General features: G+C 39.2%; 1 protein-coding gene across 4 annotated transcripts in view; it reads right to left on the bottom strand.

The window, feature by feature from the left end:
• Positions 1-19,816, bottom strand: part of LOC140483036 (echinoderm microtubule-associated protein-like 6) — a 544,931-nt gene that overhangs the window by 351,157 nt on the left and 173,958 nt on the right. For all 4 annotated transcript variants that reach the window (XM_072580923.1, XM_072580924.1, XM_072580925.1 and 1 more), the window contains one exon: positions 18,537-18,749. In XM_072580923.1, the coding sequence (XP_072437024.1) occupies positions 18,537-18,749 (213 nt within the window). The remainder of the gene's footprint in view (positions 1-18,536; positions 18,750-19,816) is intronic.

Genomic DNA, 19,816 nt, shown 5'->3' with positions numbered 1-19,816 from the left:
TCCAATTAAACCTGTTGGACTATAACCTGGTGTTGTGTGATTTTTAACCTGGTGAATTTGACGGAAGATTTTGATGCATCAATGTGGATAGAGGAGAAACACAGATAATGGGCAAACTGGGAAGGAGAAATCAGAAAGGGAAGAGAATTAATATTATACTTTTACTTTCTAAGACATGAAAATCAATGCAGTTTCTAAAAGATCTGGATCTTGCCCATGCTGTAGCAAAAAACTACGACATGGGAATTGATAATAATAAATGATAATGAAGTGGAATTGCTTTGAAGTGGGCAACATCTGTAATTTGTAATTCTGAGAAAACACAAATTAACACAGATCATAATAAGTGTATGTGTTGACAGTGTCAATTGGTGGGAGTGTCTTCTTTTGGAACCAGCAACCTGGTGTTGCTTGGAATAGACATATCTTGAATTATAAACAACATTTTACCATAATGTTTCTCCTTTGTAATTGAAGATACCTGACCTTGCATCTAATAGCCTTAGATTTGGGTTTGAACAATATATTATTCTCACCAATTAACGGACAGGCTACAAACTACATTGATTCTAATAAAAGCCTCAGCACAAGAACAGTGCTTCAACAATATGGCTATAGAAGAGCCAAGTGAACCTCTGGATGATACTTACAAATAAGATCATTTTTAGACAGATGCATTTGTGGATGTGAAATTTCCAAATGTACTTCACTTTTCTGTTACTCGTTCATTTCTAGCATCATATCATCTGCCTTGTGTCCAGGCTACTGTCCAGGCTTGCATTATTTCAGTCATTGATATGTATTTCAGGAAATTGGTGAAAATTCACCCAGTTTGGTGGAGACAACATAACAAAATTATGTGCAGATCTGCCAAATTGCTAGGTTCCTTAGCAAATAGATAGTACGCACACAGCATTGCCAGCTTCTTACAGTTAACTCCCTGAGGAAGTGGTCCCTATAGTTTTGGAAGCATGGAATGAATTATAAGGAATACCTTGGGCAGCAGTGATCTCAAAGAGGGCTGCAAGGAGAATCTACAATCAACTTCTTGCCAATGTACTCTCATTTGTCTTAATAGTCTCCGTTATGAAGCAACTGTAATTTCTACACATTCCCCCATTTTCAGAGAAATAACAATTCAATCTGGTTCACATCCTAGTACTTCATGATACCTCACTCATTTCTTGCCTTGTGAGCTGTTCTGACCTACATGAAAACACAAGCAGCTGAAGTGCATTTCTCCTTCTCTGCATCTGCTAGGAATACATATTTATATTTAAGGGCTCCGTGAAAAATGAAACACATGGAAATGTTTGGAAATTTTCTGTACTGAAAATAGTTTATTATGTGTTTTTTTGGGAAATTAAACCAATAGTTTAATGAGTGCGAGAGCTTACTATCTGTTTCCAGAAATTCAAATAATAATTTGAATAAAGCTTTTTAGGAATCTATTAAAATTTCCAGATATCAGGATTTCTGACTGTTTAAGCCCAGAAAAGTTAAACAGTGGCCACTTTCTAAAAGACTTAGATCAATCTTGATTTGAAGGTCTGAAGATCTTGCATTAGTCTACATTGTCAGTAATTCAATTTTGTCAACAAGAAACCCATTAGACCATGAAAAGTCATCACTCTCTACCCTCTGTTTTTACACTCTGGCCAACAGGAGTATTTTTACTTTTGCCTTTTTAAAAATAACTATTCTCTTTCCAAAGTCTGTTGTCTTTTCATGCTATGTGAGCATATTTGTGTTTGGAATTATGGGAGGATAATTTTAATTCCAGATTATAGTTTAAACTTTAAACACGCATTTGGAATTTGTTTTAATTGTAACAGATGGATTACTTTCAATTTGTTAAAGAAACTTGTTGAAGGCGTCTTTTTATTCTGGATAGTAGCACAAAATGAAACTGGCATTTAATGATGGAATCAAGACATTCTATTAATAGTAAGACCAGAGAAAACTGAAAGGGGACCTGATTAAAATGTAAAATTATGAAGACATGGACAAGGTGGATAGTCAGCAGCTGTTCCCCTTTGTTGAATGGTCAATAACAAAATTTTAAGGGGGAAGGCAAAGGTTTAGAGGGGATTTTAAGAAAGTTCTTTTTCATCAAGAGGATGGTCGGAATCTAAAATGAACTGCCTGGGAGGGAGGTTAAGGTGGGAGGTCTTACAATCTTTAAAAAAATACTTGGATGAGCACTGTAAATGTCATAACATCCAAGTTCAGGAAAGTGGGACTGTGTAAGTGTAGTACATTTTGTCAGTGCAGAGACCTGCAGTCTCTTCAGTACTGTATGATTCCGTAAATGAGGTGGCCCTTTTCCAAAGTCAGCTTGATTACAGCAAGGCACCTGGTGTGGGCTGCACTTTTTGAGCACCTGTCTGGATAATCTGGTCTTGTTTGTTATATGTAATCACAGTGCTCTGAGGGGATAAGATGTTGTTACAGCAAAGTTGCTGTGCTGAAAAATGGTGGTCTAATGCAAACAACAAGGCATCATCAATGTGCTGGATCCATGACGTGTGAATTCACTGATTATCTTATGATCTATTAGCAGTTTTACAGACCCACAGTATTTGAAAGTTGGGTTGCTTGGAGGGTTCTGGGAAGTGCACTCATTCATAGTTAAAGCCTAATCACGGGACCTGGCACTAAGAGCTCCCACCACCACCTTTATTGCCTACCCCTTTCACACCCCTACTCTGCACCACCAACCCTGTAAACTCTCACCCTCCACTTGCCTGGATTGTACCAGTAGTAGCTGCTATACAGCTACCAACCGCTGATCAGTTGGCAATTCTCAACAAGCAGGATTCTAGCCTCAAGGTGCCTGAGGTCTGTTACTGATCTGTCAAGTACCCAAATGGTGAATTATGAGTTAGGTTTTTCTGAAAAAGAGAGGCACCATGTGACTTTTGCTAGCTGTGGACAAGACCTATGTCGCCCCCATAAAATATCACTTATTGTGTCAATTAAAACAAGGCAGCACTTGTTGACATCCATATATGCATAATAGCACCAAATATTTAAACAAAATTATAAAAGCCTAACAAAGATAAAAATGAAAATAAAGAGGATATCTGTGAATGGAAGGGTTAAACATAGTAGATTTGTAAAAGGTTTTCAATAAATAATCTTTATACTGCATGTGTGCATACACATATTCAGTATGAACAAAAGTCAGAAGTGAGGAAACAAAGATTTTATCAAATAAGTGTCCAAATCTCCAATTTGCCATCTGCTGTTCTGCTAATTTTTGCTACAAGGTTAATAATCTGCCTTCAAATCCAAGAGCTTAAACTTTAGCAAACAGTATCTTATGAAGAACTTTAAGAGGGACAGAAAAACCTTTGCCAAATCCTCATAAGTTACATCTATAAATATTCTCCTGTCCACTACTTGAGTCACCTCCTTGTGTATAAGGCAGTCAGCCCTCCAACACTTCAATATTGCTTCAAAACTTGGACTACAGGTAGAAGCCACCTCAACGACCTTAAGTACCATCAACACTATTGTCGAGTCATACAGCAGAGAAACAGATCCTTTGGCCCAACTTGTCCGTGCCAACCAGTTTTCCTAAACTGAACTAATCCCATTTACCTGCATTTGGCCATATCCCTCTAAATCTTTCCTATTCATGTACCTGTCCAAATGTCTTAAATGTTGTAATTGTACCCAGCTCTACCACTTCCTCTTGGAGCTTGTTCCATATATGTACTTGTGTGTGAAAAAATTGCCCCTCAGGTCTCTTTAAATCTTACCATTCTCATCTTAAACCTATGGCCTCTAGTTTTGGACACCCCTACCCTGTGGAAAAGACCTTATCTATGTCCCTCATGATTTTATAAACCTCTAAGTTTGAGACAGATTCTCTGCATCAGCTGGGAAGACGGGCATTCTAAAATCAGTTTCTTCGAAGCAGGTAAAGCACCAGCCATGATCATCCGAAACCAACACTGCTGGGCCAGCCACACATTTAGGATGCTTGAGTTTCAACTATCAAATCATCTTTGCTCAGCTCAAGGAAGGCACTCGACAAGAGGGCATTATAGAAGTGTGTCAAAGGCTTCCTGAAAGTTTCTCTCAAGAAATGCAACATAGACATTAACACTTGGAAAAGTCGCATTCAAGCTCATAAGCTACATAAGGACCACAAAACTCATGAGCAGTGACATGGAATTTCCTTAGTGGACAATCATACAACTTTAGTTACCTCTTCAAAATAATTAATCAGGTTAGTCAGACATGATCTATTCTTTACAAATCAATAAAGGCTCACTCTAATCAGCTCAAATGCTCAAGATAATTAGTCTTTCTATTCTAAATCGTACACTAATATCTAGATATCAGAAGGTAGGCCAACAGGCCTACAATTACATGGTTTTCCTCTCACCTTTCTTAGACACTGCTGTGACATGTGAAATTTTCCAACTAAAGGAGTGATTCCACCATTCAGAGAATTTTGAAGAAATATTTAGAGCATCAGCAATGTTCTTATGTACATCCTTTAAGACAGCATCTAATTCTATGGGTCAATCACTCTTTCATACTTTGTTTTCTTCATTACTGTTATATCACTTATAATATGAGAGTTCACACCCTTATTCAATAATTATTTATTCGGGGTGTCGGCATTCTGTCTTCTTTACTGTAAATGCTGATGCAAAGTAACTATTCAAATTGTCCAACATTTGTTTTGTTTTCATTTATAGGATCACAGTTAAACTTACAAGAAGCCCAAAATGCCCTGAACACTCACTTTTATCAAATATATTTTAGAAAAATTGTGTACTTATCCCTTAGAAATGTTTTAATGCTTCCCTTTTGTAGATATTACTATCCTTTTTGTCACCTTTTGTTTTTTTCTAAACAAGGTCTTGTGCTTTTCATTTTAGTTTGAGTTGTCTATATCCATTTTATTGGACAAAAGAAGACATTTGCCACTTTGGGCTATAAATTGATTCAATGTCATTTATTTTTCAAACTTTTCATTGATCAGATTTTCCTAGTTTACATGGGGACAGTTTGACTCATCCCACTGAAGTCAGCCCTACCTAAACCTAATATCCTAGAAGCTGTTTTAGATTGTTTCCTTTCAAACAATGCTGAAATCGGTGTTATGATGATCACTATAGATTAAAATTTATGCACTATTAGTGTGTTAACTAAGTCTGACTCATTACATATTATGAAATCTAACATGACCTATCTGCTTTTTAGATCCACAACATAATATTGCCGAAAATTATTTTGCACACAAGAAATTTGCTACCTTTCTGACTTGAGTGCATCTAATTATCTCGAACTATATGAAAATGAAAATGTACTAACCAAACCACCTGTATGCTTGCATAATCCTTGCTACTTCACAGGTTTTACCAAGAGCCTACACATTTCACACAAGTCTTAATTCCTTTATTATTTCATAAGTTCATCCATAAAGTTTCCACTGTGCTTACCTCATTATATCATCTCTGACCCACAAACTCCCACTGCCTAGCCACCTCCCAGTCTTTCAAGTGAGTTTACATTTCTTCTGAAATAAGATTGCATAACTAAGTTAAGGCTAGCTTTTAAGATACATCCATTAGGTGACATAAAATACCTGGCAATGCTGTGAATCTACAGTTACACCCTATTACACTGGAGGAAAATAATCTAAGAACTAGCAGCACAAACAGGCAATTCAGCCTTCCGAGCCTGCTCTGCTACTTAATGCAATCATCTTTGATCTCATATCGGCCTCAACCCCATTTTCTGGGGTTCTCTACAACTCTTCAACCCATTACCTGTACTAATTAAGCAGCTGTCTAGCTCCTCTTTAAATTTACTCAATGTACCAGCACCCACCACACACCACACTACTGAATTCCATTTCACAATTCGAGAAAGAAGCAACTTCTCCTCATCTGTGTTTTAAATCTGCTACCCTTTATCCTAAAAGGATGACCTCTTCTTCTGGTTGGCCCCACGAGGAAACATCCTCTCTTCATCACTCCACTTTAGCATTTTAAATACCACAATTGCAACTCTTCTCATTCTTCTAAACTCCAGATAGTACAAACCTAAACTGCCCAATCTATCATCATAAGACAAACACCGCATCTCTGAAAACAATGCCACGAATCTCCTCTGAACTGCCTCCAATGTAATCATATTCCTCCTCAGGTATGGGGACAGAACTTTCAAATTAATATTTCACATGCAGTCTCACTAACGCTCTGTACATTTTCAGCATTACTTTCACAATTCGAGAAAGAAGCAACTTCTCCTCATCTGTGTTTTAAATCTGCTACCCTTTATCCTAAAAGGATGACCTCTTCTTCTGGTTGGCCCCATGAGGAAACATCCTCTCTTCATCATTCCACTTTAGCATTTTAAATACCACAATTGCAACTCTTCTCATTCTTCTAAACTCCAGATAGTACAAACCTAAACTGCCCAATCTATCATCATAAAACAAACACCGCATCTCTGAAAACAATGCCACGAATCTCCTCTGAACTGCCTCCAATGTAATCATATTCCTCCTCAGGTATGGGGACAGAACTTTCAAATTAATATTTCACATGCAGTCTCACTAACGCTCTGTACATTTTCAGCATTACTTCCCTACTTTTATACTCTATTCTTTTAGCAATAAGTGGCAAAATTCCATTTGCCTTCCTTAATACCTGATGTAGCTGCATATTAGTTTTCTGCAATTCATGCATGAGTACATCCATCTCCCTCTGCACTGAAGCACTCTGATGTTTCTCTCTATTTAGATAAAAACTTGCCTTGCTATTCCTCCAATCAAAGTGGATAACTTCTCACTTATCCACATTGAATATTTCATCTGCAAATCTGGCTATAGTACTTTCTTTTCTGGCATCCAAATCATTAATAAACATTATGAATAGTTGGGGCTGGAGGACTGAATCCTGTGGCATCAAAAAGTTACATCTTGCCGGAAAAAAGACCCATTTATTTGTCTGCTCCTTATTAGATAGACAATCTCTATCCACACTAAATAAATTATGCCTAAACCTGTGTGATCTTAACCTGAATTAACCTTTTGTGCAGCATCTTATCAAATGCCTTCTAAACGTCCAGATATATTACATGTATAGGATCTCTGTTATCCATATTGTTTGATAAATCTTCAAAGAACTCTAGCAAATTAGTCAAATATGAGTTACCCTTCATAAAACCATGCTGACTCTGATGGATCGTACCTTGGCTTTCTATGTGTTCTGTTATTACTTCTTTAATAATGGATTCTTCCTTAATAATGAATTTCCCAACAACATGTTAAATTAACTGGTTTGTAGTTTCCTACTTTCTACCCCCCTCCCTTTTTGAATAAGGGGCTTATGTTAGCAATTTTCCAATCCAATAGAACCTTGCCCACATCCAAAGCATGTTTTATCAATGGATCCATCAATTCTGCTGCCACCTCCTTTAAGAGCCTAGGATATAGGTCACCAGAGATTGGGAACATATAAGCCATAATTTCCAATAGTTTGCTCAGTACTGTTTCCCCTCACCCAGTGATAATGATTGTTCCTAGATTTTCTCTTTCAACAACCTCTGTATAATCTGTCACTACTGGGATGGTGCTAGTGTCCTCCTCAGTGAAACTGAAGCAAAATATTTATTTAGTGACTCCACCATTTCTGTGATCCCCACTGATAACTCCCCAGTCTCATCCAAAATTCAGTTTAGCTACCCTCTTCCCTATTATTTACTTATAGAAGCTTTAGCTACCTTTTTTTATATTTTGCGCTAGGTTTCTTTCATAATTTATTTATGCTTTTTTTTTGTAGTAATCCTTTGTTGATGTATAAAAGTTTCCCAATCTTTCAGCCTGCCATTTATCTTTGCAATTTGGTATGCCTTAGATTTGGTCTTTACAGTATCTTTAAATTCCTTGCTTAGCCATAGATGTTAAACCCCTCCAATATCCCCCTTACAATCTTCATTCCTTTCTGGCATTTAATTCAGTTCAGAACAGTTGAGTATTTCCTTAAACATCTGCTAATGTTTGTTAACAGTCCTATCTTTTAGTCTTTCCGCCCAGTCCACTAGGGTTAGGTCAGATCTTATGCCTACCGTACATACTCGTGTATAGGAAGACCACATATATAAGTTGATCCCTTGTTTTTGGCCAAATAAAATCTGATATTTTTCATATACCTTGTGCATATGTTTTTCAGGGGTCTCTTCCTGATCATATATGCAGCCTTAAAGGAGATGATTTGCACATTTTGATTTAAACACACACTTTTGATTCAATACCTGCATCATCACATGTTACGCGCATCAGTACATATTTGCACAACATGATTTTCAAGTCGTTAAATTGTATGTTGATAACTATATATACTGTATATATATATATATGTGTAATATTTACACATATACATTTGACCTATGAATGCAAATATATATGGTACCTTATGGCAGCCCGCTGTTGCCTCAGTCTCTCAGAATTAGGTGACATGTACAGTCGTGCTCTGAACTTACTGTAAAACTCACCCAAATTTTTCTGACAAAATGGTATCACAAAGAAGCAAGTGTACAGCACAGTTTAAACTAAAAATTATTGAAGCTGGAGAGAAGAACAACAATAGTGTAGCTGCAAGGAAGTTCTATGTTTCTGAAAAACTTGTCCGAGATTGGAGGAAAAAAGCCACATAGCTAAAGGCTATGCCAAAACAGAAGTATGCCAACCGAGGAAATCTGAACAAGTGGCCACAACTACAAGAAAAGATTGTTAACTGGTAATTCAGTGTTGTCAGAACAGAAGCACAGTGACTCGACATAAGAATACGCACGAAAAATGAAGCAAAAAAAAGATGGATTCAGTGATTTCAAAGTCAATGCTGAATGGTGCAATAGGGTTATGAAAAGGTATGACAGAAAACCAAGATTGCCCAACATCTACAAGCAGAACTCAATGACAAGTTAATAGGGTTCCATTGCTTTGGAATCAAAAGTCAGAAGAAAAACGGGTATAGGCTCTCATGCATCAGCAATATGGACGAAACCCCAATGAACTTAGATATGCCAGGGAACAGAATTGTGGACAAGATTGGAGCAAAATCAGTTTTAGTTAAGACTACTGGCCATGAAAAAAGTCAATTCATTGTGGTACTTGATTGTATGGCAGATGGCATAAAGTTAAAGCCTATGGTGATTTTTAAGCGGAAAATTCTGTCTAAACAAAAATTTCCGAAAGGCATTGCTGTCTTCGTCCCTCGAAAAAGGGTGGCTGGCTGCAAGACTTGGATTAGGAAGCTCTGGAATATGCAACCGGGTGGACATCAAAAGGAAAAAAACCTTACAGGTTTGGGATATGTTCAAATCATGCATAGTGAAAAGTGTTATCAGTGAACTTTGAGCTAACAATACTGACATTGCAATGATTCCTGGGGGCCTTACGAGCATGGTGCAGCTACTTGATGTTAGCATCAATAAACCTTTTAAAGAACTTAGTACAGAAGAAATGGGACACTTGGATGCAAGAAGGGGAAAAAAAACTTCACAAAGAGTGGCAACATGCACGCTCCATTACGTGCACCTGTACGTGAGCAGACCGTTGAGTCCTGGAATTAGATGAAAACTGAAATTATTGTGAAAACCTTCAAAAATGTGGAATTTCTAATGCTTTATATGGTATGGAGGATGATTATTTATGATCAGATGGAAGTAATGACAAATCAATTGATGATCCCCTTAAGAATGCAGATGAAGATGATCCATATGATGATAAGCTTTACCCAGACGACTGGAATGAATTATTCAGTGGTGCAACTGATGAGGGCTGTGAATTTGAAGGATTCTAATGGACTTTTACATGTACTGGTAACTTTTGTTTTAAACAGCTATCCCATAATATTTGTGATATGTGGTGAGAAGAGTTTTTTGATGTGAAGTGTTTATCATAAATTAAGTTTCATGCGGTCTATTTAAAGAAAATACTAACAAACTTTTGTTTTGTTTTTACTGCTCCTCTGTTTTAATTTCATGAATTGCGTGTTGTTTCAATACCCCCGGTAGATGCCCTGACCACCTGCTGGTATGCCTATTAACTTGATATGTGTACACCTACATGCACTTTGCTGTACTTCTAACTAGAATACAGTACAACAGCACCATTCTACGGTAGCAGGCAGAATGGAGACAGTCATTTTGTAGATAAATATTCAATAATGGCCATAATTCTTTTTCCTTTAGTTGTTTATTATTTAATATAGAGATCTGGCTCTTGCTTGTCCATTTTTTTGACTCATGCCTAGCATGAATACCATTCCCTCAAAAACAATACCTCGTGTATAAGTCAACCCCCTAGTTTCAGCCTAAATAAATCTTCAAAACCTGACCTATATATGAGTATATACAGTATGTACGAGATCATATGCCATTGTTTCACTCCAGAATGCTAGTGTGGGACTCCAGTTTACCTTGCTCCAATTGAATTTGAAATTCTAGTGTGCTATGTGCTATGATCACTTTTCCCTGATGATCCTCTATTATGAGATCATTAATTCTATTTCATTATTCATTAACAAATCTAGAATAGTCTGCTCCCTGGTTGTTTCCCAAGATATTGTTCCAAGAAATAAATCTCTAATATATTCAATGAACCCTTCCTCAAGGCTACCCTTTCCAATTTGATTAATCCAGTCTATATGCATATTAAAATCACCCATGATTATTACTGTACCTTTCTTACAGACCCCTAGTATTTACTGGTTTATATGGAGCCCACTGTAGGACTACTTTTTGGGTGCTTATAGACTACTACGATCAAGGACTTCATTCTTTATTTTTCCTTCTTTCTCTCTGTCTGATCTGACGGCTTGATTTCCAGAGCCTATATCATTTTTCACTCCAGCACTAATCCCTTCCTTTACTAACAACATTACACTACCTCCTACTTGCCTATCCTTCCAAAACACTGAGCGTATTGATGGTTAGCTCTCAAACCTGGTCTTCCTCCAATCACGTCTCAGTAATCAAATCATATACATGTCTTTATTTTTACATTTAACTCATTAATTTCACTCCAAAAGCTTTGTGCATTCAGATACAAAGCTTTTAAGTTTGTTGATTATCAGATTTCCCTACTCGTGTATAAATCCTTGGTGTTATAGGTCAAATCACACGCTGTCCCTTCCTTTTATTTTCTGGTAATAATCAGGCTCATAACTAACCTGTACTGCGGCCTTGTCCTTGAACTTTGATTTTTTAATTTTCTATTCAACTGAACCCTCTGGACTGGAACAGCGGTAGCATTTTTCAGATAATAGTTGGTGGCACATATTGCAAATAAATATTTAAGAACACTTCAAATACAAATGCAGAGTAAAGGGTGACTAACACAGCTACCATTTTGTGGGATATCAGTAATACTACCACTTCCATTCTTGTTATACAAGATGCTTCCAAGTTTTCCTCAGTTTGTAATCAATTTGCACTATTAACATGTATCTGAAGGTCTATCTTATTTAAATGTTGTGCCTTACCTCTCCCCCCCACCACAATCCCACCTTCCTTTCAATAATCTGCTCCCTTAATGTCTCTGGTCTGCTTTAATAAAACAAAACCGCAAAGCTGCCATAAAATTCTCATAGGAATGATCTGGTGCTTTGGTCTGCCTTTAAAGTTTCGGTGATTTCCCTTGGTCCTAGACTCCATAATCAACAGAAATAATTTCTGCTAATCTAATGTGTTGATTTGCTTAAAACATTGAAGTCTTTGGTCAAATCTCACTCTAACATCCTATGACTTGGAGGTGCTGGTGTTGGACTCGGGTGGACAAAGTTAAAAATCACACAACACCACATCATAGTCCAACAGATTTATTTGGAAGCACGAGCTTTCGGAGCACCACTCCTTCATCAGGCGGTTGTGGAAGTTCAGATCATGCTCACAGAATTTATTGCCAAAGGAGTCCAGTGTCATGGAGATGTGATACAGTACACCATCCTAGATTAGATTCAGTACTCATCACCAACAACTGCCAATCTCCGAACACCTTCCTACAACTCATCCACTTTATCCTCGATCACAATGTCTTCACCTTTGACAATCAGTTCTTCATCCAGTCACATGGAACAGCCATGTACACACCAATCTGCACACGAATATGCCAACATCTTCATGCACAGGTTCAAACAAGACTTCTTCTCTACGCAGGACCTCCAACCAACACCAGGTACATTGACGACATTTTCTTCCTCTCGACCCATGGCAAGGAGTCATTAATAAAACTACACAGTGATATCAACAAGTTTCATCCAACCATTAAACTCACCTTGGACTACTTTTTATTATCTGTCTCATTCTTGGACACATGCATCTCCATCAAGGATGGGCACCTCAGCACCTCACGCTATCACAAACTCACGGACAAACTCACAGTGCTACATTTCTCCAGCTTCCACCTAAAACATATTAAAACAACCATTCCCTATGGACAAACCCTAAGTGAAAACTGGATCTATTCAGATGAGGAGGAATGTGATAGGCACCTGGAAGTACTCAGGGATGCCCACATAAGAACGGGGTATGATGCTCAACTCATCAACAGCCAGTTCTGACGTGCCACAGCGAGGAACCGCAATGGCTTCCTCAGAAGACAGACATGTGCTGCAACCGACAGAGTACCCTTCATTCTCCAGTACATTCCAGGAGCCGAAAAACTACACCTTGTTCTTCGCATCCTATCAATGAGGATGAGCACCTCGCCAAGACCTTCCCCACACCTCCACTGCTTGCCTTTAAACAACCACCAAACCTCAAACAGATCATTGTTCATAGCAAACCGCCTGGTGTTCGGGACAACTCCATACAACCTTGTCACGGTAGGCGCTGCAAGATGTGTCAGAGTGTGGACCTGGATACCACCATTACGTGGGGACACCTCCTACCATGTATGTGGCAGGTACTCATGCAACTCAGTAGTCTATCTCACACGCTGCAGGCAAAGATGCTCTGAAGCATGGTACATTGGTGAAACCGAGCAGAGGCCACGGCAATGGATGAATGGGCACCACACAATATCAACAGACAGGAGTGTTCCCTCCCAGTTGGAGAACATTTCAGCGGTCCAGGACATTTGACCTCGGACATTCATGTGACCGAGGAGGACTTCGGGACTGGCAGCAGCGAAAAGTGGCTGAGCGGAGGCTGATACCTAAGTTTGGTACACATAGGGATGGCCTCAACCGGGACCTTGGGTTCATGGTCACACTACAGGTGACCCCATTACACTACACACACACACACACACGCACACTCTCTCTCTTTCTCTCACAAACAGTCACAACCCCCACCCCCCCACCCCACATATATATGTTTGTGGGGTGAATTTGTACTTGCAGAGTTACATTGTACTTTGCTTAAAAACTGCACGAATCCATGTAAGATTCTGTTAATTCATTTTTTAGACTAGAATCAGTCTAAACATTATGGCACAGACAGCAGCACACAGGGCACTAACGCCTTCAACACATTATAGGGTCTGACACCAATTGTTAAAGGTAAAAACAATGACTGCAGATGCTGAAAATCAAATACTGGATTAGTGGTGCTGGAAGAGCACAGCAGTTCAGGCAGCATCCAACGAGCAGCGAAATCAAGTTCACCTGAGACTGTAACTTCCTAAAAAAGTTTTGCAATTTACATATGAAAGAATTGAAACTAACATGATCATTCTAACAGATGAGAGACTTAACAAACAATCATGGTATTTTTCAATGTATAATTTCAGTTACCTCACACTTTAAACTTTTGCTATAAATTCTGTGTCTTACAATTGTGTACTCCATAAGCACCTGATGAAGGAGCAGTGCTATAAAAGCTAGTGCTTCCAATTAAACCTATTGGACTATAACCTGGTGTTGTGTGATTTTTAACTTAGATTAAAACTTGCATCTTTTATAATGGGATATGTTGGCTTCTGTTCTTTGATATGAAAATCCCATAACATGATTTGTAGCAAACTGCCCAGCCTTCAGGACAAGAACACCATGAAACCCTGCCACAGTAGCCGCTGCAAGACATGTCAGAGTGTCGACACTAGTGACATTATTACACATGGGGACGCCTCCCACTATGTAAGCAGCGAGTACTCATGTGACTCGGCAAACGTGGTCTATCTCATACATTGCAGACAAGGATGTCCTCAGGAATGGTATATTGGCACGAATGAGTAGATGCTACGACAACAGATGAATGGACATCACACAACAATCTTCAGGCAGGAGTGTTCCTTCCAGGCCAAGGAACACCTCAGCGGTCTGGGAGATTTGGCCGTCAGGTGACCATCCTCCGAGGCGGACTTTGGGACAAGCAACAACACAGCGTGGCTGAGCAGAAGCTGATAGCACAATTCGGTACCCATGGGAATGGCCTCAACCAAGGCCTTGGGTTCATGTAATACTACTGGTGACCCCACTACATGATACACACACATCCCCTCCCTCATACAAAAGCTCTCTTTCATATGCATACAAATACACTTCCTGCACTCACATCGACACACGTACCCTCTCACACATACACACATTTAAACAAGCTTATACACACACACACACACACTACCAGGTGCAGTCATATTCACACACACACACTCAATCTGTCGCTCCGACATGCGACCCCATATTAGTTTATGGGGTGAATTTGTTTTTGCAAAATTACATTTTATTTTGCTCAAAAACTGCATGAATCCATGTAAAACTCTGTAAACTATGCAGAGGATTTGTCAGTCTGACACAGCATTGGGACACAAACAGACTTCACACCTATTGTTTAAAAGCCTGAGCTATCTTGAGATTATAGTTTAAAAGAAACTCTGGGATTTACATAGCAAAGAACAGAAACCAGCATAACACATTATAAAAGATGCAAATTTTAATCTAAAACTGTTTACTGAATCACACCTCCATGACACTGGATTCCTTTGGCTATAAATTCTGTGAGCACGATTTTAACCTCCACAACCACCTAATGAAGGAGCAATGCTCCAAAAGCTAGTGCTTCCAAATAAATCTGTTGGACTATAACCTGGTGTTGTGATTTTTAACTCTAACTTTCCAAATTCTAAGGAATACAACTTTTGCTTGAGTAATACAGCCTTAGATTTTGGAATTCATATAGACCTTTTGGTTTACTACCTTTCACTTCTCTTTTTGACCAAGGTTCTTTAAGTTACACAAGTGGATATTTCCAGTTAGGGCATTGATTGATTTATTTATTGTCATTGTACCAAAGCACAGTGAAAAGCTTTGATTACGAACAGTGCAGATAGATCATAGTAAGTAAGAATGTATAGAACAAAAGATTTAGATGGAGCCATATGGATAACATTGCACAGGGCATTCAAGAGAGATCAATGTTAGCAAGATCAGCAATATTTGAGCATAGAGAGTCCATTCAATACTCTAATAACAGACGGGACGAGGCTGTCCAAGAACCTACTGGTGCATGTGTTTAGGCTTCTGTATCTTCTGCCGGGTGGAAGAGGTTGTAGGAGAAGGAGTGCGAAGGGTCTTTGATGACGTTGACAGCCTTTCTGGGCTGTGATCCATGTAAAGCTTGCGTGATGGCCTGGGCTATGTACACCCCCTTAGTAGTTTCTTACAATTCTGGGTACGGCAGTTGCCACACTAGACCTTTCTGCACCCTGATAGTATGCCTTCAATTGTACATCTGTTGAGGTTGGTGAGGGTGCTTATGGATGTACCAAATTTCCTGAGCCACCTGAAGAAGAAGAGGCATTGCTATGCCTTCTTGACCATCGCAACTACATGGGAAGACCTGGACACATTGTCAGTTAACACCACTCTGAGGAACTTGACGCTCTCCACCCTTTCAACCTCAGTTCCATTGACATGGTGGGGGCATGTTTTCCTCCTTTCTTATTTAAGTCAATGATCAGTTCTTTAGTTTTGCTGACATTGAGAAAGTGGTTGTTCTTATTGCACCACGTCACCAAACCTTCTATCTCCCTTCTGTATTTTGACTTGTCATTGTTAGATATTCATTCTCTTAGTGGTGTTGTCAGTGAACATATAGATGGCATTCATTTAGAATTTGGCAACACAGTGGTGGCTGTACAGGGAGTACAGTAGTGGATTGGGGGATCCAGTGTTGAGGTTTTCATGTGAAAGGTGCAGTTACCTATCCTCATTGATTGCAGTCTATGGGTCAGAAAGTAGAGGATCCATTTGCAGAGGGTGGCACCAAGACGAAGGTCACGGAGTTTTGACATCAGTCTGAAGGGGATAATTGTGTTAAAGGGGGAGCTGTAGTCAATCAATAGGAGTCTAACATAGGTGTCCTTGTTGTCTAGATGGTCCAGGATCAAATGCTGGGCTGGGGATATGGCATCCGCTGTGGACCTGTTTACACTGATAGGCAAATTGTGGGGGATCAAGGCCGGCTGGGAGACTAGAATTGACCAGCCTCTCGAAGCATCTCATGATTATGGAGGTCAGACCCACTGAGCAGTAGTCATTATGGCACATTGCATGTGATTTCTTAGGTATGAAGATGTTGGTGGTCTTCTTAAAGCAGGTGGGGACTATGGCTTGGAGGAGGAGAAGGTGAAGATGTCACTGAATATCTCTGCCAGTTGATCTGCACAGGATCGGAGTGCTGGAATGGGTACACTGTCCGGGCCCGTTGCTTTCCTTGCATTGGCATGCACAGCTCTTACATTTACTAAATAGTTAAACGCTTCTAATGGTTCGCCTGCAGTTTTACCCATTAATACATCAGCCCTTTGCACTGCCTTCAGTTTTTTCCCATCCCTCCAGAGTCCATGTCATCCAAATTTAAAACCTTAGTTCATGATTCATCCTTCTTCAACTAGATCCAAGCTAAATCACAACTGATGAGAATTCCTTTAAAGAGATAAGTGCACATGCAATTCCAAATAAGCAGAGAATTCTTGAAGTCAAACCCACTTAGTCTAGATAATAATGACTAAACTTTACAGTGTGTCTGGAAAATGGCTCTCTTATGTTTACTTCTTTGTTCACTCCTAAACCTCTTCTTTCCTTCATGTCTGTTCTCCTCTGTGTCAGAGGCAGTTTTGTCTAGCCCCTGGTGTAAGTCTCAGATAGCTTTAACAGATGATATAGTTCGATTAAGACTTTCTATGTAAAGGCAACGTATCTGAAACATTCCTCATGCAGTAAGTTCATGTAGAAGAACTGATCATTTAAGTTCTGCTTATATAATGATCTCCTGCACATTGTCCTTCTCTTCCTTCTTCTATGAATTGCTCTTGGTCTTCTTGCCACTTCCCCATGTCTTCCTTCTCCTATCCCAAAAGTATCACATTAATTATTACTACAGCTCAACCTATAACAGTGTAGCACCAGCAAATTCTTTCCCTTAGCAGTCAGAATTAAATTTGGACAGTGTTAATTCAGAAAGCAAGTTAATTCAAATATTTTATTCATCAATTTAAGAAGTTATGGCATGTGCCCTGAACACAAATGGAGCTGCCAAACTCTCAATGTGGTGAGCAACGAATTTCCAACTTGCAATGAATATTGCATAATGACTGACATACTGGATGTTTAAATGTTTGTTTTGTGCCTTACGAACAGGCATAGTTATTGTGTTTCTCGGTATAGGGCTCCAGAAATCTGCAATGTGGTGCATCTCTAACAAATATTGAGGACAGACAATCAGAAATTTGTTCATGATAGATACTCTAACATCAGGAAAAATATCCTAACTTAACCATTGCTAGAAGTGGTTCTTCAGCATTCACTTACTAATGGAGGCACAAATTCCAGTTTAAAGAGCAAGTGATTGGTGGGTTTGAGAATTGGTTCGGATCCCCTCCTAACAACAGATTTTCATTTTATACCCAATTGTCCTTTTATAAGGAAGGTACACTGCAAATTTCAAAACATGACTTGCTTAGTTTCAGACATCTACAGTATAATCACAATCTGGACCTATGGATAGCCAGCCATACCTCCATGTACTATAAGCAAAGGTCAAGCACAGGTGAATTCACCACAAAAAAGGGACTTTTCGCTCCCATTTATGTTAAAAGACATGCTTGGGAGCTTCTCCTTAACAGGTCAATCTGGCAAGTTCAACCAAAAGCTAGGATCACTTTGCCTACATCACAGCCTAGTTCTAGATTTTCAGCACCTGGATAAAGTACTGATGGTTACTAAGAGGAAAGAAAATGTGGATTGAAAAGTACATAAGAAACTGAAAGGTAAAGTAAAGGCAAGAAAATGTTAAATGTGGGGAAGAAATTAATTCTCATTACACCACTCGTGGTGATTCTAGTTAATTTTCTGAGGACAAGCAGTGCCAGATACCATTACCTGTGCAACCTGTGGCACTGCCTGCTTCCAGTAGTCTGCATAATGCCACTATCCAAACAAATATTTCCAAGTTGTAAATCTTTGGAACATAGGTATCTGATGTATTAGGGCAACATTTACTATTGATAGACAGCACATATCAATAAAAACATGGCAGTCAAAAAACAGATTCCTTACCTTTCTTCAAACAAGGAAATCTAAAAAGTTTGACAAATCCAAAGTCATCTCCAGATACGAGTATAGCGCTGCCAAAGTTCGCATCCACAAAATTGATGTCTGTAATGTCTGTGTATTTAGGCCAAATTCCATTTACTTCAGGTCCAATTACACAAGTCCACGTGGCCCAGTGAATTCCTTTTATTTCATCTTTACTTGTTAAGTGCTTTCCAGCTTAAAAACATATTTGGTCAATTAATTCAGAAAATTCCATATTTTATTCACATTTTAAAAACACAGGCTGGATAAATAGTGTTGGGCTAAAAAATGTGTTGCTGTAAAAGCGCAGCAGGTCAGGCAGCATCCAAGGAGCAGGAAAATTGACGTTTTGGGCATAAGCCCTTCTTCAGGAATGAGGAAGTTGTGCCAAGCAGGCTAAGATAAAAGGTAGGGAGGAGGAACTTGGGGGAGGGGCATTGGGAATGCGATAGGTGGAAGGAGGTTAAGGTGAGGGTGATAGGCCGGAGAGGGGGTGGGGGGCGGAGAGGTCGGGAAGAAGATTGCTGGTCAAGAAGGTGGTGCTGAGTCCGAGGGTTGGTACTGAGATAAGGTGGGGGGAGGGGAAATGAGGAAGCTGGAGAACCCCTCACCCTAACCTCCTTCCACCTATCGCATTCCCAACACCCCTCCCCCAAGCCCCTCTTCCCTATCTTTTATCTTAGTCTGCTTGACACACCTTCCTCATTCCTGAAGAAGGGCTTATGCCTGAAATGTCGATTCTCTTGCTCCTTGGATGCTGCCTGACCTGCTGCGCTTTTCCAGCAACACATTTTTCAGCTCTGATCTCCAGCATCTGCAGTCCTCACTTTCTCCCATAGATAGTGTTGGCTCAATTTAATAGCCAACAAAATGCAAATTTCTACATTTTAAGGTAAATATTGTCATGTAACTTCATTCAATATGTACCAAAATATAAGCATAATTTTTTTTACAAGACACTACAAAGCCAAAATGTTTTTTTGCTCAAAACAATAAACAATGCTTGGTCAACTATAGCTGCAAATTTCGCTAGGGAGTTACTCCCAGTCTTTCTGCATTTAAAGGAAACAATGCGGGCAAGTCATGCTGCAATAATAATACAGAAGTGAATAGCACTCACCATTATTATGGGGTAAATTGAGCAGCAACATCTGACAATGGCAAATGCACAGTAAATGGTGGAAATCCAGAAGTTTTGTTCAAGGATAACTTGCTCTTCCATCCTGTGCGCTATTACAGTTGTCACTGTTAGGTTCCATATT

The sequence above is a fragment of the Chiloscyllium punctatum genome, chromosome 11 (assembly GCF_047496795.1).
Source record: "Chiloscyllium punctatum isolate Juve2018m chromosome 11, sChiPun1.3, whole genome shotgun sequence".
NCBI lineage: Eukaryota > Metazoa > Chordata > Chondrichthyes > Orectolobiformes > Hemiscylliidae > Chiloscyllium > Chiloscyllium punctatum.
This window is presented reverse-complemented; position numbering and strand designations above follow the sequence as displayed.